We start from the raw sequence: 25,687 nt of genomic DNA, 5'->3' as shown, positions 1-25,687 counted from the left end.
CTTTAGCAGAGTTGGTAACACTGAGGTGTTGACTTGGGTGGAGCCTCAGCCAATGACAGTTCATATGTGTTGCTTGTGTTGGTGTGAGCTGTTGTGCTGCTCCTCCTCCCTCCATCAGTGTTACCTTCAGTGTCAGAAGGTGAGCTGTAGTGTATAGATGTATTTAAATTATTTTTCCTCGGGGAAGACTATAGTTAAAGTGTGAAAATAATTTAGGGATTGTATAAATGTTTTAGTAACTTCGTATAACTACAGTCTATTTGCCAAATGCAGTAGTTTTGTTGAAAGAGTCAGCAGAGTGTATTTGCACTGTATTTGTGAAAGATGCTGTGATTGGTGTAATTGTGCAATATGAGTAGAGAAATTCACAAATGTTTGTAGTTTTTGCCGATGTTGTGAGGAGGGAATATAATGTTGGAGAGACTGTGAGACGAGCAGCTCGTACTTCTCATCGCAAATATGGTTCCTGCACGCTGTAAATACTACCTTCCTTGCCATGTTGTATTCTGCTCTTTGTAGAGCAATTTGTTGGTGTTTGGTGTCGTGCAGGAATAGCGTAACAGTACAGTGGATGGCACATTTAACTTGGAGAATGCAATATTGATCCGTCTCTATTATGGGTTAAATTGGCTTCTGTGCGGACTTCCAATAACTGCGTTGAATTGGCATATTTTTTAAACTGATGGCAACACGCCCCGCCAATGGCAGGGAGTTTGTATTACAGCATTTAAAAAAAAATCATTGAGGATATCTTGATTCATTGCAGACATTAGGCCACTTCTTAACATCGTGAATTGTGTATTTAAAATGTATACCACCTCCTTCTTAGTCCGTCGGCTTGTGATTGAAGGTGGACTTCTAAGTTTTGTGAAGGTAATATAGCAGCTGTGTTGTTGTAAGTTGGTTAAGATTTTACCACCAGGTTAGAGCAGTCTTAGTGAGGTTATATTTACATCTAATGCATTGTGCTTATCGACCGTTGTAAGATATCTTGAATACATAATCACTAGGTTTAAAGATTAACAGTTATTAAAGTGCGGCATTTGTGTGAATCAGATCAGATATTCCTTAAAAGTATTTCGGATTAAAGTGTAAACTTGTATGGCATTATTTCAGATTATACTGTGCTTTTGAGTCTTAAACAGGCAGGTGTTGCATGGTTCAGTATGTGGTGTGGTAGGTCTGGTGACTTTAGTTTTCTCTTCCCAAACATCCCCACCCCAAGAGTGGCGACTGGTGGCGCTGGTTACGCTAGATTCCCTACTCTAAAATTATGTTTGTTTTGAAATGACAATTTAGTTTTTTTGGTGTAGTAATTCTATTTACATAATTTGTATTGGAAAGTGCAGGAACCGGTGAAGCTTTGAGACCTCCCCGACCCACATAGTCTACACATCTTCCATAATATTCCCCACTTAATACCCTTGCCAAGTAATTGTTCATACCGCCCCCCTTTCCCGGGGTCACGTATAAAACAGGTCATCAGCCGACACAGCCTTGACCACCAGTCATGTCACCCATGCTAAACCCTTCATCATCATCGCCATCAGTTTGTAAACATGTTTAATAAGGTATTGACATTTTACCTCACTGTTGTAATGACTGACATAGACGAGGAATTTTCAAGAGTTGACTGCCATAACGACCCGTGTAGTTGTACCTAGGAAGATGACTACGAAGCTGGCTAGTGGTCACCGGGTGGAGGCCATGAGCGAGGAGTGGCTGGCCAAGATGGAGGAGGAACAGACGCTCTACAACCACGGTATGGTCCGCCTCAGGCCCGGAGGCTGGCTCTACCCGACGCTCTTCACCAAATATGCTGACACCATCTACAACTTCAAGGTGTGTTGTCATTGTTACTCTGAGACTTGAATATTGGATATATACTTGGTCCGAGGGGGAGGGGGGACTGTACTTGGATCCCTCGCCCCCTGGTATATATGTGGGTAACAATTGTATACACTTGTTCTCTCTAATGTATGCTACAATAAGTTTCTCTTCAGTTCACTGAAGGTGACGTACTTGTGATGGGAATGCCCAGGTCTGGGACGACCTGGATGTTGGAGTTGGTGTGGACGATGCTTCACAACCCCGACCTCAACAACCAGAGGGCCGACCTGCCCATCTTCATCAGAGCACCGCATATAGAGTATGACATTCTTATTAGTTTATCAGTGTGATTGTCTTCGTAACGCCTGGGATCAATGGTATAATAACTATTGTAGTCTGATTGCGCCTAGTAAATCAGTAGGATTTTTTTAGTTTTTTAATTAGTTCTTAGCTCATTAAAGTTCTCAGAGCCCCGATTTAGATAGCTTTTCTATGGCAACTACTTTATTGTAATGATAGTTCAGCAAGTGGCAGTAAATTCGCAAATTTGTGGACGTTTGTACTTTTCTGTAATACGGCCTCACCCCAGCTTGACTGTAAAATTAGGTAATGCATTAGGCTCAAATACAGTTTACCTTCTACTTCGTCTTGTTTCACTGCATCATTTCTTCCGCCTCTAAGAGTTGTGTGAACATTCCAACTAATTTTCATTAGTGGGGAAAAAGGGGGTTGGGGATTGTAAATTCATTAAAAGATTAATATTGTTTAAGGCGGTGCTGGGCGAAGAGAATTTTTATAAAATGTTTGGTGGACACAGAGGTCCTAGCGGACTAAATACTAGTGTTGCCAAAAATAAACTTAACCTATAAATAACTTGCTGTCATAAATTTCCTGATACGTTACTACTGGTTGGGATGCTTACCCTGGCTACACTGTTAAATGCATTTCTAAAGTCACTTAAGCTTATTATCTTAAGCTTTAGCGACTAACTAAATTGTACCAATGTTGGTATATATACCAAATGGGTATTTGGACCCGTTATCTTCATGATTGGTCCAAATACTTTGGCTCCATACCGTAATTACATAAATTCAGGTCTTGCGTGTGAAACAATCGCTTCGGATGTCTTGTGTAAATATTTCTCTTCTAACACTTTGTGCGTGTGAGCAAAATTAGTGACTCGGGTGATTAGTTCTCTTAATCATTGTTGGATAATCCTGTTACCATTGATGCCAAACTGTCCTAAATTTACTTTTCACTCTTGCACTACATTGTTGTTTACAGTAAATGGTACTTTTGACAAACCCATCCCTTCCTGTATTGGGAGTACTTACAGGAAGGATGAGGACAATAGCACATACATACGTACAACTTGATTTAATTAAGTAGGATTCGATACTATTGAATTTAGAAAAACAAATTTTCTACTTTAGTTGCTAAGACGACTAACCTTTCCTAGGTCTATTACATGCAATCCATGTTTAATTAAGTAAATGTGCTATATTGGGCATTGGAATATTTTTAAATATTTTTGGACTAAAAAGTGACTAGTGGGAAAAATTCTACCCAATTGCTTAGAACGTCAATCATTGTAATATGGTGCACATGGTTTTTGTAAGTATCTTAATAGGAGAATGGGTTAGACACAATAAGTAGTAAAAGGTCTGATATTCTGTGGCAGAATATAGGGCGTGGGTATAGGTCATATTCCAGTTGTCAAGTGAAGCCTAATATTGGTTTTACGATGGTGATAGTTTTGTGACAATTAGCATTTGGTATAAATGTCTAGGTTACGTAGTTTGCGCACGTGATGTTAATGCGTGCTTGAATGTGAAGTTGCTGCACTAAACAGTTAAGTTTAAAAAAAATCATGTGATTAGTCAAGAACAATTCGGGTATCGGTTTCAATGTATGAAGGATCCTATATTTGTGCTGCTGGATGGGTTTATATAAAGAAATGTTACCAGAACTTATCGCATAACTGATAAATGGTTTAAGAAACGACTGAAATGTATTGATTCTGAAGCAATAAAATTATTTCAGTTCTGGTAAAGTTTAGTAATTGTAGCAATGACATTCCAGCTTTGACATGATGCTTGACAGCAAGACCATAAGAAGCACTGTTGAGAATCCTCAGCCGATGACAGAAATGTTTCGTAAAATGTGTCCAGGCAAGAAGGTAGAAGACGGAGTGTTTCTGCAGATTAGCGAGGGTTTACCTGCTCCTAGAGTGATGAAGACCCACCTGCCCAGCACCCTCCTGCCGCTTACCCTACCTCTAACCACGAAGGTCAGAGTTGGCTACTGTAATCTAATGGTTTTATGGGAATAAAATGGTTTGATTTGCCATCACTGCTTCATGGAGCATACAAGAAAATCTTGGACTGTTTGTAATGAAACGATTAAGGTGTTAGTTAAATTAGGTACAAAAGATAAAATGTTCAGTAAAATGTCGTCTAATCCAGCAGTTCCTAATGCTTCATTTAAAGTTTAATGTTTCAATCTAAATATTGGCAAGACTTTCCTTAAATAACTTGATCAAATTTTAAATGTGGGAGCTGTGTAGTGGACATGAATTGACCTTCCTTTCCCTCCTTGAGCCCCTACTACCTTTGGTTTACCTGTTGACAGGTTTTTTCCAATAACCCCCCCCCCCCCCCACACCATCCCTGTCTGGTCCATTGTTTCCGTGAGGGGGTATTTTGGTGGGCGGCTGCCGCCGGAGTGTAATACTCATTGGGACAGTCCTCTATCCTTTTGTGGCCTTGTGCTCCTGTTATCCTCACGAATTCTGCAGGGCGACTTTTCCTTTTCCTTATGTTTCGTTTTTTCTCCCTCTTCTCCTTTCCAATTATTTGCTGCCGACTTTTTGCCTGTTTTGACTATTCTTTTTGGCCTTCTTTTGATTTGTCGCCCGGGTGTTTGAGGAAGCATACTCTTGCACCCGTTGAATTGTGGTAGCCACGTCGCGAGCGAGGGTATGCTTTCATTGTCAATCCTTCTTTTGTCGCTGAACCTGATCTTGACAGACTGACGGTTCTTAAGGTGGTGTTTTTGAAGTGTGTACTCGTGACGCACCCCTAGAGGGCCCCCGGCAAGATTGGCAACATGTCTCTTGTTGGGTGTCCTGCCTCTAATTGTGGGTGTGGGGGCACATTCGTGAATGAAGGTCTTTACTCTAGCTTTGTCACATTCGGCTCTTCTACCTTCTCAAGCTCGTGGGAGTGGGCGACCAAGCCCCCGACTCAGATTGTTGGAAGACCGGGCTCTGTAGGCTCCAGCTGCATTGTGCCCCGACCTTGCTCCTCCTCCTGACCCTCCTTACTACTCCCTTTGACTCCACTTCCTCCTCTGTAGTTGGGTCGGGCCACAAGCCTACAGTGGGAACCACCTCATCCCCCTTTCTTGCTTTCTAACTTGCTGATATATTACCGTGGTATCGAGTCTGAACATGCCATGAAAGTTGAAACTGGAGTTCAGGATCTTGGGGTACTTGAAATCTTCTTAGCGTATATGGCTGCTCCCCCTCCTTGTCTACCATGAGAAACGGTAGAAATCAGTTTGATATTCGGCTAATAGTTCTGTTTTCTACATTCATCCTTGTTTCGTAAAGTGCAATATCTAGTTTGTTGAGATAAGAGCACTTAAATAGCATATTGTTTCTTACTCTTAACTGTTAGTATAATATACCTTGTGTTTTATTTTGAAGCTCTTCTCCTTCCATGTACGTTTTGCCAATTAATCCCCCCCCCACCAGCACAAACGTTTACTGCCCCCTTCATGTCAATTCCCATACCACTAACTATTAAGTGTAACCAAAAACAAACCCCTCCAACCATGTTTCCAACGAGTTGGCAGCCGCAACAACCCCAGTTCTAGATAAATGCACCCAATCCCAAGCATACATGCCATTTCTTTAAGTGTTCAGGTACCAATGAATGATATTGCATTTGATTTAAAATGTCAGGTCGGTAATTGACAGTCCTCGACAACCATAAATTTCGAACTCCCTTACTCTAAAGAATGCCACGTATGATTGGGAGTCGTCCCTTGCTCCTAATTATATGGCGGTCTTTAACCTCTGTATCAGTTCCTAACTCGTCCTACAGCATTTCCACCTGCACTCAAAAGGAGTTTCCATCTCCATCCATATAATCATACTTGTTTACTATATCCCTGCTAAGTATACTATATTTACTACTATCCCTGGATAATAAACCCTTAATTAACCTGTTCCTCCTCCTGACACAAGGCTCTATCCAAATACCTTGCCTGGGAATCTCCCACAACCAAAATTCACTTAGCTGCTACTTTTACTTGGTGAGCAGCTTGAGGGACCGGCGCTCATTTTGTTTTGTCTTTCAGGCAAACTGCTGGCTCCCTACAGCACTTTTAGCTCTTTTGCTGTGTTGGAAGGAAGTTTTAGAACACGGGTAGGAAGCCTTGCCAGTCTCTTCTTATGACCCCCTGTCCTTTACGACATTCAAAGGAAAGGTCTTCTTAATACTGGTCTCATCCTGCGTTTCGTCTTGACATTGTTTCAGCTGTCATACTTCCTCCTGTAGGAAATCTTTCTTAAAGATCTCCGCGTAGATTCATCAGTTCCTTAACTACACCTCTGCCATAGGTGTTGGAAATTTGGACATGTCACTAGAGCATCACAAGAGGTAGTGTCCCTGTGGGGAGACCTCGGCCATTACAAGATCGAATGGTTTTTTCTCCCCAGTCTCGCTGCACGACTTGCGGTGACGCCAACCCTGCCTTCTTGCGCTCATGCATACACTAAGAAGTTGAGAAAGCCATTCTCAACACTAAACATTGTGATCAGATTTTTACCCCTGGAGCAAGATGCAAAGGTAAATATCTAGAATCTTTCTGACATGACTTGAGCTAGTGTTGCATCACTCTTCTACTCCACCACTCGCCCCCTTTCTAGCTTCCACAACAGTTGCCAGGCCTTAAACCAAAATATCTCTAGTAACTCCGTTTTACGATCCTCCCCATTCTGACCGCAGAATCTTCCTCGCGGTTCCCTACCAATCTTCTCCTGCCGTTTAGTTCATTATTTCCTCCTCCCTCTTCTCTCCGCTGCAGCATTCCTTTCCCAATCCCATGTCTATTCTCGGCCCTCATTTTTATTTCGCAGTTTCACAACACGTGACCGATGTCATCCTCCTGCCGGTCATCTCCGTGTTCTCTAAAGATCTTTCTCTCCTATAGACTGTGGAGGCTATCGCACAGTACATGTCTCCTGGTACTTGTACATGTCAGAAGTGTAAACCTGGATCCTGTCTTGGTTCCCAGCTGGTCAGGAGCAGTCTGTCGATCCCCCTACTTTCTACTTTTAGCTTTGTCCCAGTTTCTCCTCCCATCTGTGGTGGAGTAAACTTCCCCACTGGAGATGCCCACACAATAGTTCTCCATCTGACGCTTTCTTTGATGAAATGTATCCCACTCTTGTCTTTATCTTGTATTTATTTGGCTTCCATGCGGCGGTTCTTGCCCTCGATAACATTTTTCTATCCTTGTAATATTTTTCACCCTTTCCTAGGCGAGTTTGTTACTTCTGATCTGGATCTTTAATTTTTTCTTCGTCTCGGGAAACGCGGAGGTGTTCCTTGCTTTAAATCAAGACTGCTCGGAGTGCATGCTGTAAGCGTGCAGCCTGTAAGCGTGCAGCCTGGAAGAAACGCCAGCGCCAATAAACGCAGACTCTCGTATATGATTTGGGAAAGAGTGCAGTGGCCTATGGGGCCATCAGTGCGGCTAAGCAGAAGTTTGGAATCTTCATTAATTATGATTGACACTGCTATCCCAAGATCTGAAAAATTGCCTAATATAACGAGTAAGTTAGTTCTAGATTTCTCTAGTATTTCATCTCCAAGGTTCTGTTGTGGCAGATCAGATGTCGGTCGCGTCCGAACTAGGTTCAAACTTTTCGGCTGTTGGCTCTGTTTCATTTATTCCTCCCTCTGTCCTTTTTCGGAATCCCCTTCTTGAATCTTGTCCCTTTGACCGTTTTGCATACATCTCCAGCTATCCCAAGAATTTCTCTTGCAACTCGTCTACTCTGATCGTCTGCTGTTCTATGGCAGCGGGCTCTGATGACACAGACGCTATGGCATCTCCCTCCATGCACACTTTATTGGCCGAATAGTTATAACCGTATCTGGGGGAAGGGAAGGGTCGGGTCGAGAAGGGTCGTCAGTTCCCGGGGAGTGACTTCAAGCAGGTGTTCTTCCTTGTCAGAAATCAGGATCACTTGGGACGAGAGAACCTGGATATGACGCCACTTCGAGATGACACTGTCCCAACCTAGTTATTTAGGTCTTCGTGGCAATCTCCCTCTTCCTGCAAGGCTCCCTCTTAGTCATTCCCTTAGAGCGAGGCTTGGTACCACTCTCGCTACCTATTTTCGACAGTATGAAAGGGTACCCCCAAAGCAGTGTTCTCAGCACTTTATTTTTCCTGGTTGCCTTCAATGGTCTTCTTTCCAGCCTTTCTTCTAGGCATTTCTCCACTTCTATGTTGATCTTGCCCCTCTGCTATGGAATTGAAGCAGTGTCATCCTGGGGCCACCATTTATGGCTCAAGTTTTCTACTACAGATGTGTAAAGGTTACGACTTTTACTAGGAAGAAAGTTTCTCGTCCTTCGTTTTTGCGTTATTGCAGTCCTCTTTGTATACAGTTTAACTTTGGCGGTTAATATTTGCCAAGATTGTCTTGGTGGCCTCCCGTCTCTTACCTCGCAGTTGAATGTTTTAAGGCCTTTAACTTAGTCTTGTCCAATACTACTTGGAGAGATGTGCTACTCTATTTACATTCCTCTCGCATGCTGTCGAAACTCGGTTATGACTCTGGTTTACTAGTCTGATTCTCCTTCAACTCCTCGTCTTGATGATCTTCACCATACTAGGTTACACCTCGGCTCTGGTGTTCGGGCCGGTACGGGGTCGTTAGACTCCTGACCCTGTGTGTTTTTATTGGCATCCTGGCTTTAAAAGATCGTAGTGATCCCTACTGTCCATGCTACCTTGCGCAGTCCCTACAACACCGTCACACTCGCTTGTGTTGTGCTTTGATAGTTGCCTCTTCCGTAGGCCCCTGTTCCTCTTGACCTTTTAACCGTTTTCTCTCGCTTGCAAGATATTGTTAGTTGCCAATATTTGTGTCGGTCCATCCTAGCCCCCCATTGAGAGGTCACTATTACAAATCTTTGCAAAACCTGGACTCGCATTGCAAAGGCTTCTACTCCCTCCTACAATAGTGATTTTTTCCCCCCCTCTCTCTCTCTCCTCTCCACACTTTTCACACAACTGCTACGTTGCAATCTTCACAGATGGGTCCAAGTCAGCCGACGGTACAAGCTACTGTTGTATTTCTTGATCACAACTGTTGCCTTTCCCTGGAGACCAGCATCTTCCCGACAGAACTTTGCCATTTTGTATGCTCGATTGCTTTCTCAATGTCTACATTGCTTTGTCATTGTAGTGAGTCTCGCAGTGCCCTCCTGGCTCTTGACATTTTAATAGTCCATCCTGTGGTAGTAGAAATTCCAGGGTTTATCTCCAGCAAATTTAAAATGGTTTAGTTTTGCATTGGTACCAGCCATATTAGTTTTTCTAATGATTCCTGCAAATTCTTCTTCTGAGGAGGCTTATCTGCACTTGTTCACTTTCCCACACAGGCTTTGACAGGGTCGTCGGTCATGTTATTGGTAACACTGAATGCTCTTAAGGGTAGTCTGGCCTTTGCACCACCGTAACTGGTGGTGGTGAAACGGCTCTGGCCAGGTTACCTATTAGCCGTATAAGTGTTTTCCCGGGCACTCGATGGAGTGCCGTCCTGCTCCTTATTGCCCCGAACTGCATTGTCCCTTTTACGGTTGTGCATATCCTTGCTGAACGTCGTAACTTCTAGGATGCGTGTGTTTCTTGCCTGCCACTCATAGTAATTTGTCGCATGATATAATCCTTACCCTGCAAACTCACAACATAATGGTCTTTATTGATCAAATGTTGTTAAACTTGAAAAATGTGGATAGAAACTTTTCAGTGCAGTGAGGTGTGTTTTTGTCATTTTGTAGTAGACCGTTACCGTTCTAGATCGAAATGTCCTCCTAAAGCTATGTGCATAAACAATGGTGATGTCCACTGTACATCTATTGTTCATGTTAACACTTGTATAGTGCATACATGGTCCAGAAGCTATCATTGTCAAAGGGAAGTTGCAGGGGGGGGGGGGTGATAGTACTTACAATCGTGTATTGCATATATGGATATCTATAGAGCTATTGTGTATATATGTAAATATATTTATTACACAATTGAACACAAATCTAGGGATACATGTTTGATAAGATTAGATTTGAGACATAAGTATTCCCACTTATGTTACTTTAAGAAACTTCTTAAAGCTTGCTAAATGTAACTTGACCCATGAGAGCTTTTACTTGTATAAACCTAATTAAGGTCTAGTTATGACTGTTCTTTCGCTGGCCTTCATAAGAGATGGCTCCAGCTGAACGTCCAGTCGGCCTACATTGGACATAAGAGCTATGACCAGATTTTACTTTTGGGTTCCGAAGGGAGCCTGTGTTCAATAGTAGTTACCCTTAACTCCTATTAAACCATGGGTGTAGTAAAGTCTTGGTTGGATATGTATTTTAAATTGTCTTGCTTCTGCTGGGCATCTTTTCCTTTTCCTTCTGTTTCGTTTTTCTCCCCCCTCTTCTCCTATCTGCTTGCCGTTTCCTGCCGACCTTTTGCTCGTTCTGGTTCTTCCCTTGGACTTCTTCTACTTTGACGCCCGGGTGCTTGAGGAGGCATACTCTTGCACCCGTTGAACTGAAGTACCCGACGTCGAGAGCGAGGGGAACCTTTTATTGTCAATCCCCACTTCGTCACTGAACCCGATCTTGACGGACTGTCCGGTTTCTTAAGGTGGCGTTTGTGGGGCGTATACTCACGACGCACCCCTAGGAGGCCCCGACGAGATCGGCGATAGCTTCTTGTTGGGTGTCCTGCCTCTAATTGTGGCTCCATGGTGGGTGTGGGGGCACACTCGTGAGTGAATTCGTAATTTCGTCAAGATGATAACCCCTGTTTCGGCTGCTTCTGGCTTACCTTTTCAGGCTCGTGGGGTGGGCGACCAAGCCCCCGAGTCGGTCCGTATTGGAAGACCGGGCTCTGTAGCCTCCGCTGCATTGGGCCCCGACCTTGCTCCTCCTTTGGCCTCTCTGACTCCTTCCCCTGGCTCCCCTCCCTCCTCTGTGGTTGGGTCGAGCCCCCAAGCCCCCAGTGGTGACTACCTCGTCCCTGGCGCGGCTCCTTCTCTAGTTGTTACTACTGCGCCTTTTAACCCCTCTCTCTCTGGGGGTTCTCACCGCCGTTCTCGTCACGGCCGCCCTCGCTCGATTCCTTCCAGTTCTGCTACCTATCAAGCCTTGTTTGGTCCCGCTTCGTGGGCCAAATATTTTGATCTCCTCCCTCTTGATTCTGCGCCTCCTGACGATTTCTCCCTTCATCGACATCTCATTGATTCCGTGGATGCCTCCATTACTTTTAACCCCACTCGTCTCGGTACGCGTGTCGTTGCTGCTCCTTCTCAGGATGCTGCTTCCCGCTTGGCTGCCTTATCCTGCCTTGGCGAGACCCCCGTTCGGGTCTCGAAGAACGTCCAGTTGAATGCCAGTGTTGGCACTATTTTGCTCCCGCCCCATGTTGCGACCGGTGTTCGGGACCTACGCGACTGCCACGACGATATTCGACATATCCTCGCTGCCCAGGGCCATTCTATTCTCCAGGTGGACACGTTTACTCGTCCCCCTCGTGGTAGTCGCCGTCAACCCCTCCGGGTTGTGAAGATTACCTTTGATGGTAGGACCCTTCCACCCTCTGTCATTCTTGCTGGTGCCAGGTGCTCTGTCCAGGAGTACATTCCTTCTCCTCGGCTCTGCAACAAGTGCTGGAGGTTTGGGCATGGTGCCCTCCGCTGCTCCGGGACTGTCTCTCTCTGTCCTTTGTGTGGTGGCGAAGGTCACTCTTAAGTCGGAGTGCGCTTCTCCCCAGGCTCGTTGCCTCAACTGCGGTGAGGGCCCATCCTACCTTCTCCCGTGCGTGTGTCCATTACAAGCTTGAGGCAGCCGTCCTCAACTTGAAGCACCGGGAGCGTTTATCTTTTCGTGAGGCGAGGCGCCAGGTTCGCCGGCTCCCGCCTTACGCTAATATCTCTTATGCTCGCGTGTTGCGCTCTTCCTCTCCTCGTCCTTCCTGCCTTCCTCAGACTCACAACCGTTTCCAGGCCTTGGACCCTGATGCGCCCACTGCCCCCTCCTCTGTCCCTTTGGGTTCTCTCCGAAGGATCCTCCTCCTGGTCCTCTGTCTGGGGTTCCCCTTCCTTCTACCCGGTCTGTCGTGTCTTCTGTGTCTCCTTCCTCGTCCCCCTCCGATCCTCCTTCCCATCCTCTTCCTCCATCTATCGGCTCTCCCCGCCGCCTGTCGGTGCGGGCGGATGTCCTTCGCTCTCCTAATGGCCGTCGTGTGTGCTCTCGTTCGGCTTCTCCTGTTGAGACACTGGAATCAGTTGCCCGGTACGTCGTTGCTGGGACACCGGTCCTCTTTAAGTCAGAAGCGTAAGCCTGGCTCCTCTCCTTCCTCTTCCCCGGCGGGTAAGAAGGCTTCGCTTTCTTCCTCAGCTCCTCCTTCTGGCTCTGTTGCTCCTTCCACTCCCGTTTCAGTGCTTGCGCCCCTGTTTCCTGCTATGGAGGTTTCTTTGGCCCCTGCTTCCCTTTCGGTTGCATGCTCTTGCTGGGGTGCGCTCCTCTCTTTCTACTCCCCCTCTTCCTGCTGCTGTCCTTGACTGCTCCTCTCCGTTGTCTCCTCCTCCTCCTCCTCCGGACCCTGCCCGCCCACCTCTGATCTGTTCTCCCGTTTCCTTCCCTCCGTCTTTGCTCAGTTTACCCATGCCCCCTAACCCTGACTTTGCTGACCCTGATCCCGACCCTGATATTCTTTAACGTGCTCTGTTGGTCTTTCGCCTTTGTTTCTTCCTTGTTCTCTGTTTTTGTCCTTTCTCTTCTCGTCGTTGTCCATTCTTCAATGGAACGTTCGAGGTTATTACGCCAATTTCCTCGAACTCCAACTTCTGGTTTCGCGGTTTTCGCCCCTTTGTGTCTATCTCCAGGAGCCGATGCTTGGTGCTCGTCCTGGTCGTTTTCGTGGCTATTCCTTTCTCTCCCCCCCCCCCCCCCCAGCCATTGCTGGGGCTTCTAATTCTTCTGCTCTCTTGATTCGGGCTGATGTTCCCTTTGTTCCTTTACTTTTTCCTTCGCCTCTCCATTGTTCTGCTGCTCGTATCTTTGTGGGGAAATGGTACACAGTTTGTTCCATTTATCTCCCCCCGAGTGTCCCGCTCTCTCTTCCTGATTTGAAACACCTCCTAGACTCCTTGCCGGAGCCTGTGCTCCTGCTGGGTGACTTCAATTGTCGTCATTCTCTTTGGGGTGACGTTCTGACGAATACCCGGGGTCGCCTCCTTGAGCCGTTTCTCCTCTCTTCTTCCCTGTCTCTTCTGAATTCTGGTGAGCCCACTCATTTGGACTCTCGAACTCGCACCCTTTCTTGTCTTGATCTTTCTCTCTGCTCTTCTTCTCTTTACTTAGATTTCACATGGCAGGTTCTTGATGACCTCCATGGAAGTGATCATTTCCCCATCCTTGTTTCCTTTTTCTCTTTTCGCCCTTCCCTCTCTTTCCCTAGGTGGCAGTTTGCTAAGGCGGACTGGACCCTGTTTTCCCTCAGTGCTACTCTCTCTGACCTCTCCCTTCTGCCCCTCTCTCGCGCTCTCCTCCTTTTTCATGACACTGTCTTCGACGCTGCCCTCCGCTCTATTCCTCGCTCTTCCTCTCGGGGTCCACGGAAGTGCGTTCCCTGGTGGAATGCGGACTGTGCTCGGGCTGTCCGCTGTAAGCGTGCAGCCTGGAAGAAGCGCCGCCGTAGGCAGACACCGATTCTTTTCTTTTCTTTCGGAAAGCGAGTGCGGTGGCCCGTAGGGCCATCCGTACGGCTAAACGTGAATGTTGGGCATCTTATGTCTCGACAATTACGTCCGAAACCCCTCTGGCCCAGATCTGGAAGCGTATCCGCAAGATAGCGGGTAAGTTCGTTCCCGATGTTTCACCGGTCCTTCACCTCCATGATACTCTTGTGGCGGACCCGTTGCAGGTCGCTTCCGAACTGGGTTCCCACTTTTCTTCTGTTAGCTCTGGTCTTCATCTTCCCCAATCTTTCCTTCTTCGTAAACCTGTCCTTGAGTCTCGTCCTTTAGATTTCTGCACTCATCTTCAGCTTCCCTATAATGATCCCTTCTCTCTCTCTGAACTTCGTTCTGCCCTGGCCCTCTGCGGTTCTACGGCGGCGGGCTCCGATGGTATTCATTATGAGATGCTTCGCCATCTCCCTCCGAGCACGTCTCAGTATTTACTGAGTCTGTATAATCGGATCTGGGAGTCGTCGTCAGTCCCTGAGGACTGGCTCGATGCCGTTGTCCTCCCTGTTCGCAAACCAGGGTCTCTGGGTACTTCCCCTAAGGACTTTCGCCCTATTGCTCTCACAAGTTGTGTCTGCAAACTCTTTGAACGTATGGTTAACGTTCGTCTGATGTGGTTCCTGGAACACCATCACCTCCTCTCCCCTTCTCAATTTGGTTTCCGCAAGTGCCGCAGCACGACAGATGTCCTGGTGAACTTGGAGGTCTATATACGTACTGCTTTTGCTGCGAAGACCTCCGTTGTTGCCGTCCTTTTTGACCTAGAAAAGGCTTACGACACCACTTGGCGTTATCATATCCTATCTCAACTTCATTCTTTTGGCCTTCGTGGTCATCTCCCTCTCTTTCTCCGCAGCTTCCTCTCTCGTCGTTCCTTTCGGGTGCGCCTTGGTACCGCTCTCTCTCCCCTTTTCAGCAATACGAAGGTGTGCCCCAGGGTAGTGTTCTGAGCACTACTCTTTTTCTGGTTGCCCTCAATGGTCTTCTTTCCTCTCTTCCTTCTGGTGTCTTCTCCGCTCTCTATGTCGATGATCTTACCCTTTGTTGTCAGGGTGATGATTCGCCTCTCCTTCAACGCCGGCTTCAACTTGCGATTGATGCCGTGTCGTCTTGGGCCACAGGTCATGGCTTCAAGTTCTCTACTTCTAAGACTTGTGCCATGACTTTTACGCGGAAACGGGTTGTTCTTCGTCCCTCTTTGTCACTTTATGGTCATCCCCTTGAATACAAAGATTCCGCGAAGCTTTTGGGGTTATTCCTTGACACTCGTTTGTCTTGGCCTCCCCATATCTCTTACCTCCGTGTTGAGTGCTCTAAGTCCCTTACCCTCCTTCGGGTCTTGTCCCATACTTCTTGGGGGGCAGATAGGCGCACTCTCCTTGCTTTACATTCCTCTCTCGTCCTGTCTAAGCTCGATTATGGTTGCCCTGCTTACTCGTCTGCTTCTCCTTCTACTCTTCGCCGTCTTGATGCTTTGCACCATACTGGGTTGCGCCTCAGTTCTGGTGCCTTTCGTTCGACTCCCGTCCTTAGCTTGTATGTTGACACTGGCTTCCTGTCTCTCCAGGACCGCCGTGATCGCTACTGTCTTCGCTATCTTGCGCGGTCCTTGCAACATCCTTCCTCTCGTCTCTGTCGTGCTTTACCTTTTACCCCTCCTGCGGTTCCTGTTCCTCTTCACCACCTCCCTCTTTCTGTCCGGTTATCTCGCCTGCAGGATTCTCTTTCCGTTCGTATTTCTGATGTTTCTCCTCGTGTTGTTCCTTCTTTGCCCCCGTGGAGGGTCCCTCTTCCGCGGTTTTGTACATCCTTGACTCGTATCACTAAAGCTTTTACCCCTCCTACAGTTCTAAAACGCCTTTTCCTCGAGCACTTTTCTTCTCACTCCCGCTCCGTTTCTGTCTTCACCGATGGGTCTAAGTCAGCGGACGGTGTTGGCTACTCTGTTGTTTTTCCTGATCGCACTTATATGTGTCGCTTGCCTCCGGAGACTAGCATCTTTACGGCGGAACTTTATGCTATTCTCTATGCTCTTCGTCTCCTACTTTCTCGTTGTCAGTCTTCCTTTGTGGTTGTTGTTGACTCTCGTAGTGCCCTCATGGCTCTCGGGTGCTTTAATCCAGTTCATCCGGTAGTTGTCGAGATCCAGCATTGGCTGTTTCTCGTTCACAGTAAATTTAAGTCGGTTGAGTTTTGTTGGGTTCCCAGCCATATTGGCGTGTCTTTAAATGAGCGTGCGGATGCTGCCGCTAAGGAAGCTGTCCGCTCTTGTCCCATCTCTCGTAAAGGCATTCCGTATTCCGACTTTTACCCGGTTATCCATTCCCGTTGGCAGGCTTCTTGGTTGTCTGTTACTGGTAACAAGCTACGTACTCTTAAATGTTGTGTTTCCTCGTGGCCGTCCTCCTTCCACCGTAACCGGCGGTGGGAAACAGCTCTAGCGAGGTTGCGTATTGGCCATACTCGCTTAACCCATGGTCACTTGATGGAGCGCCGCCCTGCTCCTTATTGTCCTAGTTGCATTGTCCCTCTTACGGTCGTGCATGTCCTTCTTGAATGTCCTGACTTCCAGGACGAGCGTGTGTCTTGCTTTCCGACCGCCCCTCGCGGTCACCTGTCCCTCGATAGAATTCTTGGTGACTCGGATACTTTTGATATCGTTCGCCTTATGCGTTTTTGTTCTCGTATTGGCATCCTTGGTGATATTTAGCGCCCTCTGATTATTTTGCGTATTTGATGGTGCTACATAGCCTTCCCGGTTTGGTGCCTTCTTTTGATAATTACTTACTTACTTAAATTGTCTTGAAAAATAAATTTACGTCTTTAACCCTAAATTTCAATCATGGTTATTTGATGGTTTTTCAGGTGGTGTACATTGCTAGAGATCCCAAGGACGTGGTTGTATCGCTATTCTATCACTTCTGTAACGTAAAGTTCCACAACTATACTGGCACCTTCGACAACTTCGTCAAGCATTTCATGAACAATGATTGTAAGTAAATCAGTTGTGGTGTTTGAGAAGCCTCGACAAGGTGGCACAAATTAAATGCTCGGATGAAGCTAACACGATCAGAACGTAATATTTAAGGTGTAAAAAATACTATTCATGCGACTTGTTATATCATTGCCAACACATTAGTACAGATTTTACAAAGTGTAGCACCACACGAGGACAATTGGTATGCTAAAAGTCCCCCCCCCCCCCACACGGTCATTTAGTATCCACGACTCCACAACTTGTGTATTTGGCAGCTGCCAGTTAACTATAGGTGCAAGTTATAATTTGTTTCCATCCAGGGCATAACTTCGTAAATTGTTACGGTTGTTAGTGCTTGTATTTGGTAGTTTTAAATATTAATCTTTCCGTTCTCCTGCTGAATGGTAACTTTAGTGTTGAAGAGGCTTCTATACTGGGCTATAGGTCTGGTGGGTTACTAGACACTTGGTAGTCTGTTTGGACAAATTGGCAGATGGATTAGAACCTGACGTTGAAGTAGTCTATTGCCTTGTACCACCAATGTGTATGCTGGTTTACTTTGGTTTACAACTTTGGTGTCGTAGTACGATGGCAGTTTAATTGCTGCTCCTACTTGATTTACTGGTATACTTGGACTTGTGGTTAAGCAGGCATAACATCGGCACATAAGGAATCTGGTGACATCTACTTGGTTATTGACCTGACCTGTTATCTTAATTAGACGTGTGTTCTGCATCAGGTCATGTACCCCCATGGTGGACCTCATGGTGGACCCCATGGGGGGCCTTACCAGCTATGCAGCAAAACGTGTTGTTTTGGACTCGTAATTTCCCTAAAATCGCAAAACGGGGCCTTTTTTAACACCTGAGAAAGCCTTTCCCAATCCTACTTTCTGCCAAACGTGTTGGTCAATATCATCTTGGTCACATCACCGATGACATCAGATGTGAGTCACATCTGATACACAACGAGGTTGCCTCTTCCGAACATGTATTCCTTATGTCTTTTCTCACTCAAATTTCTTGCTAATCAGCCTACGATCACGCAAATTGGAGCCAGGCACGATCCTCTATATCAGGGTCACTGTGGTGATGAGGAAATACTGATAACACCACGATAACAGGGGTGGTGATGAGAGGCACGGCCGCCACCACCTAACACGTCTTGCTCTCACATCGCCGGTCCTAGACTGCCTTTTGGCGGCCTAGGGGACTCGCAAGGACGCCCCCCACCTTGCCATGACCAATTAGAGCAAAGCAGGCGAGCCTACGATGCCACTTCCAAACACGGACGTTCCCGCCCAAAAGTCAAGAGGCTGACATGCCTCGACGAATGAAGTCCTTGGCCTTGTGGCATCTCGTGACGTGGTACAGGGTGGGGGAGGCCCAGGAGGAGGATGACTTCACATCGCACAGGATGGGGGGGGGGGGGGAGGCGACGCTGCCTGAAACCGTTGGCTGCCAGTTTAAAACCTACCTCTAAACATTTCTCGGTTAAACCTGTTAAATCTTGTAACTCTTCCCACAGATCAGTTGGACTTTTTGTAGTCTAAATACAGCTCTCACTTTGGGGTTTGTGCAGGCCTTCACATATGGGCATGTAGTGTGAGAACTTCTTTTCTCTAGCGTGCAGCACACTTTGGCCTAATATAGAAAAACTAGCAGAGGAAATTTTCAGTCCCTCACACTGGGTAGTGTTGCCGAGGAAGTGTGATGTTCATAGTATTCTCTCCTGATAGCACTTGGCTGACGAACTCAAGATGTGTTGATGGGTTGGGCGTTTGATTAGGACTTCAAATGGTGGCAGAATCTTGCCAGTCTGTTAAATATCATCCTCGGACATGTTCTGTATTCGGTATTTCCTTCTTTATTGGAAGGAAAGCGTGTAAATGTTATAAGTAGGCGAATCCAGCTTTGTGTGTGTACGTAAGTACTCGACTAGTTGTGCTTGCGGGGGTTGAGCTTTGGCTCTTTGGTCCCACCTCTCTACAGTCAATCTACTCTTGAACAGATTCCTGAGCTTCTGAAGCGCCCTCATATCTACATTTGAGGTTGTATATAGTCTGCCTCCACCACATTCTAGTGCATTCCCATTACCAACTACTGATACTGAAAGTTCTTTCTCAGTCTGTGGCTCATTTGGGTACTTGGCTTCCACCTGTCCCCCTTGTGAGTGTACCACCAGTTTTAAAAAAATATATCCTTGTCTACCATGTAAATTCCCTCGAATTTTGTATGTACTGATCACGTGTCCCAGAGCTCTTTAGTCTTCCATCTACGTGAAGTGCAGTTCCCTCACCCTTTCCTCGTAACTTGTGCCTCTTGGTTCTGGGACTAACCTAGTGGCATAAATCAACTTTTTCCGTCTTCGTCTTGTGCTTGGCAAGGTACGGGCTTCATGGTGGAACCGCATACCGTGTTCAGGTTTGAGTGTTGTGCAGTGTTGTAGGTAGGTACCTTCTGTGTTTGGACAAATGGGATCAGGCTGCTCTAGCCAGTTAGCGTAGGTGGTTAGTATTGGCCACAAGTGCAAGTATTTGTTTTTTCTTGACAGTTTAGTTGTAGTTCTCCTCGGTAGTAGTGTAATAGTGTACGATACTGCGGTCTGCAATAACTCGGTGTAGTCTTGAAATTTTAACTTCTAAATAATTATCAAATATTAATGTTCTTTAGCTAATTGCTTCAGTATCAGAAATAACTGCATTTTATATAGCTTATTATACAAGTATATTTTGGAGATAACTATATATTGCGAAATTTAATGGCTTAACCTTTTATTTACCCATGTAAAACATAGTTAAATGTAATTCGTATCTACAGTGTTGTACTGTCCCTACTGGCCCAACCTGATGATGGCCTGGGGGCAAAAGGATGAGATCTTTTTGCACTTTGTGTTTTATGAAGACTTTAAAGCTGACATAAAGAAGGAACTTGCAACACTGAATGAGTTCTTGGGCACCAAACTCTCCCAACAGCAGCTTGATAATGTAAGTCATGATTACTCCTCCTATTAATGATTTCACATCTCGAAGTTAACTCACGGTTTTAGGGGGTAGCTCACGGTATAAGGGATGCTGGCCTAAGTTGACTCAGAACTAGTCTGGAGTAAATATTTTATCCCACTTACCGAGTGGGGGGAGGGAGGTGTTGCCCCAGGGCTGTTCTGGGACCTATTTAGCAATATTATATTTTTTTATGGTGACATTGATACATCATTATTTGCTAATGTTCAAACTATAAAAATCGGGCAGAACATGAATTGTGAACACACAGGACAAAAGACTACCTAAGGTTTAAAAATCTACGGAAGACTGGCAGAGGGAGTTCATACATTGAAGAAAAAACAAATGGAGGGTTGTAGTGATAAATATCAATCGCTCATTGGAGCTTTGAAAGTGTAGTGACGATTAAAATAACTACATCTATAGTTACAGATTAAAGTGATGTGATGGAAGTATGTGAATGGTGGAATGGGAGAAGAGTAATAAACCTCGTATGAATATAAAGTACAATATACTGCACATTACTCATTGGTTTAGCTTAGTATCGGGAGACCTGGGTAAGACGCGACACGGACTGTGTGCCTAGTTGTACTCGCCTAGTTGTCTGCAGGATCGAGCATTGACTCTTGGATCCCGCCTTTCGAGCATCGGTTGTTTACCGCAATGACTCCTGTCCCATTTCCCTATCATACCTGGTTTTAAAATTATATATAGCATTTGCTTCCACAACCTGTTCCTGAAGTACATTTCATTTCCCCACTACTCTCATGCTAAAAGAAAACTTCCTAACATCTGTGACTCGTCTGAGTTTAAAGCTTCCATATATGTCCCCTCGTTCTGTTATTCCGTGTGAACATTTCATCTATGTCCACTCTGTCAATCCCTGAGTATTTTAAAAGTTCCTATCATGTCCCCCCCCCCCCCTCTCCCTTCTTTCTAGTGTCGTAAGGCACAGTTCCCTCAGGCGCTCCTCATACCCCATCCCTCGTATCTCTGGGAAGAGTCTCGTTGCAAACCTCTGACCCTTTTCCAATTCCATTATATGCTTCTTCAGATGGGGACTCCATGATGAGGCGGCATACTCTAAGACTGGCCTCACTTAGGCAGTGTAAAGCGCCCTAAATGCCTCCTTGATCTTGATAAAATTTCGGGGCTTTAGTGTCCCTGTGGCCTGGTCCTCGACCAGGCCTCCACCCCCAGGAAGCAGCCCGTGACAGCTGACTAACACCAGGTACCTATTTTACTGCTAGGTAACAGGGGCATAGGGTGAAAAACTCTGCCTATTGTTTCTCGCCGGTGCCTGGGATCGAACCCAGGACCACAGGCTCACAAATAGTGTGCTGTCTGCACGGCCAACCGGCTCCCAATCTCTGGCTCCGGCTCAGTTGACTACTATTGTGCCTAAGGAGCCGACCGGCTCCTTACTTAGGTTTCTGAATGATGTTCTAACTTTTGCCAGTGTAGAGTACGCTGCTGTCGTTATCCTATTTATGTGCCTCAGGAGATAGATTAGGTGTTACATCCACTCCCAGGTCTCTTTCGCGCGTCGTCACGGGTAGGCTAGTCCCCCTTCATTGTGTACTGTCCCTTTGGACTCCTATCTCCTAGTCCCATTTCCATAACTTTACATTTGCTCGTGTTGAATTCCAGTAGCCATTTCTCTGACCATCTCTGCAACCTGTTCAGGTCCTCTTGGAGGATCCTGCAATCCTCATGTCACAACTCTTCTCATCAACTTTGCGTCATCCGCAAACATCGACATGTAGGACTCTACGCCTGTAAACATGTCGTTAACATGTACAAGAAATAGAATTGGTTCCAGCACCGATCCTTGTGGTACTCCACTTGTTGCTGTTCGCCAGTCAGACTTCTCGCCCCTTACCGTAACTCTTTTGGTTCCTTCCTGTTAGGTAGTTCCTTATCCATGCTAGGACCTCCCCCCCCCCCCCCCCCCACCTGCCTCTCGAGCTTGAACAGCAGTCTCATTTGCGGTACTGTGTCAAGGCTTTTTGGCAGTCCAGAAATATGCAGTCTGCCCAACCATCTGTCCTGTTTTATCCTCGTTACTTTATCATAGCATTCCAGAAGGTTTGTTAGGCACAATTTCTTTGTCCAGAACCCATGTTGATGTTTGTTAACAAACCTAATGTTCTCCAGGTGTGCAACCAGTCATAGCCTAATTATTCTTTCCAGTATTTTACAGGGGATGCTTGTCAGTGATACGGGCCTATAGTTAAGTGCCTCCTCCCTATCGCCTTTCTTGAAGATCGGCACGACATTTTCCTTCTTCCAGCAACTGGGCAATTCTCCCGACATAAGTGACTCATTAAAGATCATTGCCAGAGGCACGCTGAGGGCCTGCGCTGCTTCTTTTAGTATCCATGGTGATAATTTCTCTGGTACAACTGCTTTAGTTGCATCTAGAGTTGTAAACTGTCTCATTACCTCCTCTGCTGTCACCTCCTATATCTGATCGTCTTTCATCTAGGGTAACCCCTTTCAACAATGGGAGCTGGTCAGGCTCGGTAGTAAACACTCCATGGAAACTGGCATTCAGTGCCTTGCACATTTCCTTGTCACATTCAGTATATGCCCCCCTGTCTTCCTTAGTCTTGTCACTTGGTCGTTCACCGACATTTTTCTTATGACTGTGTAGTAACTTGGGTTGTTTTTTCACTTTGATTGCAATATCGTTCTCGTAGTCCCTTTCCGATGTTCTTATGTTAATGTAATCGTTCCTAGCTCTGCATCTGATCCTGTTTTCCTGTCCTTTGTCTTCTGTACTTCCTCCACTCCCACCTGCTGGCCATTTTTGCTTCCTGACACTGTCTATTAAACCATGGGTTATTATATTCCTACTTATTTTTTTCCCTTTACTGTTGGTATAAATCTCTCTTCGGCCTCCTGGCATTTCTGTATGACTAGGTCCATCATACTTGGACTGTTTTTCCTCATTTCTTCCTCCCACTGCACTTTACCCAGATAGTCCCTTATCCTCTTATAGTCCCCTTTCCTGTAGTCAACTCCTTATCCAGATCTCTTGTCCCATGGTCATAAGTTTGAATTCCATCATGTAGTCAAAGACTAGGACACAATGGTCACTGGCCCCTAGAGGTATTTCATGCTCTAAATTCTCTTCTACGTCCTGGGTGAAAATCAGGTCTAATAGGCTCGGTGCATCTCCTCCTTTCCCTTGTTTTCCTTCACATGTGTAGGAAATTCCTGTCAATAACATCTACTAATTTTGCTCCCCACGTTTCGTCCCCTCGATGGGATTCCTTGATTCCCAATTTCTCTCAATGATTTAGGTCCCCCATGATCAGCAGCTTCGCTTTCATTCTGTGGGCTAGTGTTGCTGCCTTCTTCAGTTCATCTATACATTCATAAGTGTCTTTTTTTTTTTTTTTTTTTTTTTCTTTTTTTTCTTTTGCGCACACCACAGAGGAAGCACCCTGTAGCACCTATCCAACTCCCAGGAACCTATTTACTGCTAGATGACATGAGCATTGGGGTGAAGGAAACTGCCCATAGTTTTTTCGCCGGCGCTGGGAATCGAGCCCAGAACCACAGGGTCCTGGGCTCGATCACGCATCCAGCGTTCTGTCCAGTCAGCCACTGACCCCACACATCATTGTGCGTGTGTGTGCAAGGGGGGGGGATATCTAGGTATTCACTTAGTTGTGCTTGTGGGGGTTAAGCTCTGCTCTTTCGGCCTGCCTCTCAACTGTCGATAAACTGTTTCTACTAATAATAATTTTTTTTCCACACACCACCAGGAAGTGGCCAGTGACAGCCAACTCCCAGGTACCTATTTACTATTGGGTAACGGGCATAGGGTGGAAAAACTCTGCCCCTCGTTCTCTCGCACACAGGGGTTGTGTGTGTGTGTGTGTGTGAGTGAGAGAAACCTGTTGTTTGAACCTGTTGTGGTCATAATATTGGTTCCTTTCGCCAGGTTGCCGAACACTGTTCTTTCTCCTCGATGAAAGCTCGAAGTGAAAAAGATGCTGCAAATTATCACCAAGGTGCCCAGAAGAGCGAAGGAGATTTCTTCAGGAAAGGTGTGTGGAAATAGTTAAGATTCTAATTGGCAAGTCATCTGTAATACTTAAGCATTGTTGCTGGAGCTTTTGAATTCTGAACGTTTTGGCTTGTCCGGGTCAAGTGCAGTTCTCTTCCTTAAAGAACCATATTAAGAAATAATCAAAGTGACGATGTTTTAGTTGTTTCGCACTTTAATCAGTGAGATAACTGACAGCCATCAGGATATTTGTAATGCTTCCTGTGATCATACCATGGCTAATTCCACCAGAGTGAGTGACATTTCTTTCTCGAGGAAAGAACACAAATTAACTTAAAATGTTTTAGGCTCTGCTCTGTACCCTGGTGGACCTCAACCTTTATAACTACTAGTTAAGTGAGAGCAACGGTACTGTTGCAGAGATTTTTACTATTGGCAACTGTGATTGAGCGTTTCAGCGGAGCTGTGATTGGGATGACCTACGTGAGGAATATTTGGTAGTTATAATTTCATTGCTTAACACTAGGCTATGCTAGTCCGTCTGTCAGTGCGGGCTGATGTCCATCGCTCTCCTAACAGCCGGCATGTGTGCTCTCGTTCAGTTTGTTGAGATGCTGGAATCAGTTGCCCAGTACGTAGTTGCTGGTACACCGGTCTCTTTCTCAGAAGCGTAAGCCTGGCTTCTCTCCTTCCTCCTCCCCTGCGGGTAAGAAGGCTTTGATTTCTTCCTCGGCCCCTACTTCTTACTCTATCGCTCCTTCCCCTGCTATGGAGGTTTCTTTGGCCCCGCTTCCCCCTCGGTTGCTGCCCTTGCTGAGGTGCGCTCCCCTCTTTCTACTCCCCCTCTACCTGCTGCTGTCCTTGACCGCTCCTGTCGGTTACCTCCTCCTTCCTCTTTCTCCTCCTCAGGGTCCCGCCCTTACACCTCTGATCTGTTATCTCGCTTCATTCCCTCCGTCTTTGCTCAATTTACCCATCCCCCCTAACCTTGATTTTGCCGACTCTGATCCTGATCTTCTTTAATGTGCTATGTTCCTCTTTCACCGTTTTGTTCCTTGTTCTGTTGCCTTTTCTCTTCTCGTCAATGTCTATTCTTCAATGGAACGTTGGGGGTTATTACGCCAATTTCCTTTAACTCTAAATTCTGATTTCGCGGTTTTCGCCCCTTTGTGTCTGTCTCCAGGAGCCGATGCTTGGTGCTCGCCCTGGTCGCTTTCGTGGCTATTACTTTCTCTTCCCCCCCCCCTCTCCCCAGTTGCTGGGGCTCCTAACGTTTCTGCTCTTGATTCGCTCTGATGTTCCCTTTGTCCCCTTACTTTTTCCTTCGCCTCTCCATTGTTCTGCTGCTCGTATCTTTGTGGGGAAATGGTACACAGTTTGTTCCATTTATCTCCCCCCCCCCCCCCACCCCGAGTGTCCCGCTTTTATTTCCTGATCTGTACCTACTGGACTCCTTATTGGAGTGATTTCCTGCTGGGTGATTTCAATTATCATTCCCTTTGGGTTGATGTTCTGACGAACACCCGAAGTCGCCTTCTTGAGCAGTTTATCCTCTCTTCTTCACTGTCTTCTGAATTCTGGTGAGCCCACGCATTTGGTCTCGGACTCGCACCCTTTCCTGTCTTTATCTTTCTTTTTGCTCTTCTCTTTACTTAGATTTCATGTGGCAGGTTCTTGATGATCTATGGCAGTGAACATTTCACCATCCTTACCTTTTCACCCTCTCCTTCCCTAGGTGGAAGTTTGTTAAAGCGGACTGGAACCTATTTACCATCGGTGCTACTCTCTCTGACCTCTCCCTTCTGCCTC

The 25,687-nt window shown here is 46.1% G+C and overlaps 1 protein-coding gene and 1 pseudogene across 3 annotated transcripts; both read left to right on the top strand.

Moving 5' to 3' along the window:
- On the top strand, window positions 1-23,969 carry LOC138349710 (sulfotransferase 1A1-like). 3 transcript variants are annotated; one of them, XM_069314182.1, is made up of 7 exons: window positions 11-139; window positions 1,655-1,842; window positions 2,004-2,149; window positions 3,913-4,120; window positions 16,745-16,871; window positions 19,676-19,842; window positions 23,813-23,969. In XM_069314182.1, the coding sequence occupies exons 2-7, from the start codon at window positions 1,669-1,671 to the stop codon at window positions 23,930-23,932; spliced, it is 942 nt and encodes a 313-aa protein (XP_069170283.1). In that variant the 5' UTR covers window positions 11-139; window positions 1,655-1,668; the 3' UTR covers window positions 23,933-23,969. The 3 variants fall into 3 exon arrangements, with proteins under 3 accessions (XP_069170294.1, XP_069170283.1, XP_069170290.1); XM_069314189.1 differs by having other exon boundaries at window positions 43-139; window positions 1,665-1,842; XM_069314193.1 differs by lacking the exon at window positions 1,655-1,842 and having other exon boundaries at window positions 1-139.
- A 183-nt stretch (window positions 23,970-24,152) lies between these two features.
- The window catches only part of LOC123749945 (dipeptidyl peptidase 1-like), a 37,521-nt pseudogene continuing 35,986 nt past the window's right edge, over window positions 24,153-25,687 (top strand).

This window comes from Procambarus clarkii, chromosome 7 (assembly GCF_040958095.1).
Source record: "Procambarus clarkii isolate CNS0578487 chromosome 7, FALCON_Pclarkii_2.0, whole genome shotgun sequence".
NCBI lineage: Eukaryota > Metazoa > Arthropoda > Malacostraca > Decapoda > Cambaridae > Procambarus > Procambarus clarkii.
Note: the sequence above shows the minus strand (reverse complement) of the source record. Positions and strands in the feature narration are given on the sequence as shown.

Coding starts and splice junctions, on each gene's coding strand:
- LOC138349710 (XM_069314182.1), top strand. CDS start 1,669: ATGACTACGAAGCTGGCTAGTGGTCACCGGGTGGAGGCCATGAGCGAG. Junction 2,150..3,912: donor ATCAGAGCACCGCATATAGA/GTATGACATTCT, acceptor ATGACATTCCAG/CTTTGACATGATGCTTGACA. Junction 16,872..19,675: donor GCATTTCATGAACAATGATT/GTAAGTAAATCA, acceptor TCGTATCTACAG/TGTTGTACTGTCCCTACTGG.